Raw genomic sequence first — 999 nt, forward strand, 5'->3', positions numbered from 1 at the left:
GGCCAGGCCTGCTGCTGGCTGCCGGTGGGCGCAGGTTGGTGCAGAGGGTTGATGGCGGCGTAGGCTTCGCCCAGGTGCGAGTAGGGATCGGCCGACTGCGAGTAAGCCAGCTGCTGGTAGGGCGGCGGGAAGTAGGGCGGCGGCTGGTACTCGGAGACGCCCGTGTGCGACAGGGGCGGCGCGGGGCTGTAGAGGTGCTGGCCGGCCGAGGACAGGTGGGGGATGCGCGGGTTCCCATTGCTGCTCGCGTCGTGGCGATCCTGGGCGGAAAAGAGAGAGGAGACCCGGTTAGTACGAAAACCTCGGTACGGCGAACCCGCCAGCCCCGCGCGCGCCGCCGCCCACCAGCCCCCGGCGGCGAGGCGCCCGGGGGACTCGGTCGTAAAACGGCGACTCCCGGGAGGAAGAGGAGGCTGCATTAAGACCTGGGAGGACAAATCCTCCACACCCCGCGGCGCGGATCTCCGCGCCATGAAGCCGGAGGCGCTGGCAGACTTCGAGGCCGATCCCCGGGTGTCGGGGCGGGAAAGGCCGGCGGCGTCCCGGGAGGAAGCCGGGCGGCAGTGAACCCTGTGCTCGCTCGCAGCCCGCACGTGTTGCCCCGGCGCAGCCGACAGGAATAGTGCACGGGCGAGGCTGGCTCGCGCCTCCCCCGCCCCAGGGAACCTCCCTTCCACGCCCTTCGGGCAAAGACCTCGGGGCAGGGGACGCTCGCGGGCGGTGGCAGCGTCCCAGCGCCGCCCGAGGGACTCGGGGAGGAACCCGCTGCGGCCCGGGGCTGCGCTCTCCAGCCCGTGAAGCCAGAGCGAAGGAACGCGAGGCGCGATCGGCCACGGTCACAGTCCCCCCACCCCAGCCAGGGCGGAGACCCCGAGGCCCGGGCCACACGCCCCAACTTAACTCCTGAAAGATGTGTCCGCCGGGTCCCCGGGGTCACCGGGGTAGCGGGGTGCCCGCGGGAACACGGTGCGGCCGCCCCCTAGCGGGAGCGCCCGGCCA

The 999-nt window shown here is 72.8% G+C and overlaps 1 protein-coding gene across 1 annotated transcript in view; it reads right to left on the reverse strand.

Annotated features, from left to right (window-relative positions):
• Window positions 1-473, reverse strand: part of Tfap2c (transcription factor AP-2 gamma (activating enhancer binding protein 2 gamma)) — a 7,532-nt gene extending 7,059 nt beyond the window's left edge. Inside the window, exon 1 of the mRNA XM_013024295.1 lies at window positions 4-473. Within this exon, the coding sequence (XP_012879749.1) occupies window positions 4-473 (470 nt within the window). The remainder of the gene's footprint in view (window positions 1-3) is intronic.
• Window positions 474-999: the final 526 nt, after the last annotated feature.

This window comes from Dipodomys ordii, unplaced genomic scaffold (genome assembly GCF_000151885.1).
Source record: "Dipodomys ordii isolate 6190 unplaced genomic scaffold, Dord_2.0 Scaffold75, whole genome shotgun sequence".
NCBI lineage: Eukaryota > Metazoa > Chordata > Mammalia > Rodentia > Heteromyidae > Dipodomys > Dipodomys ordii.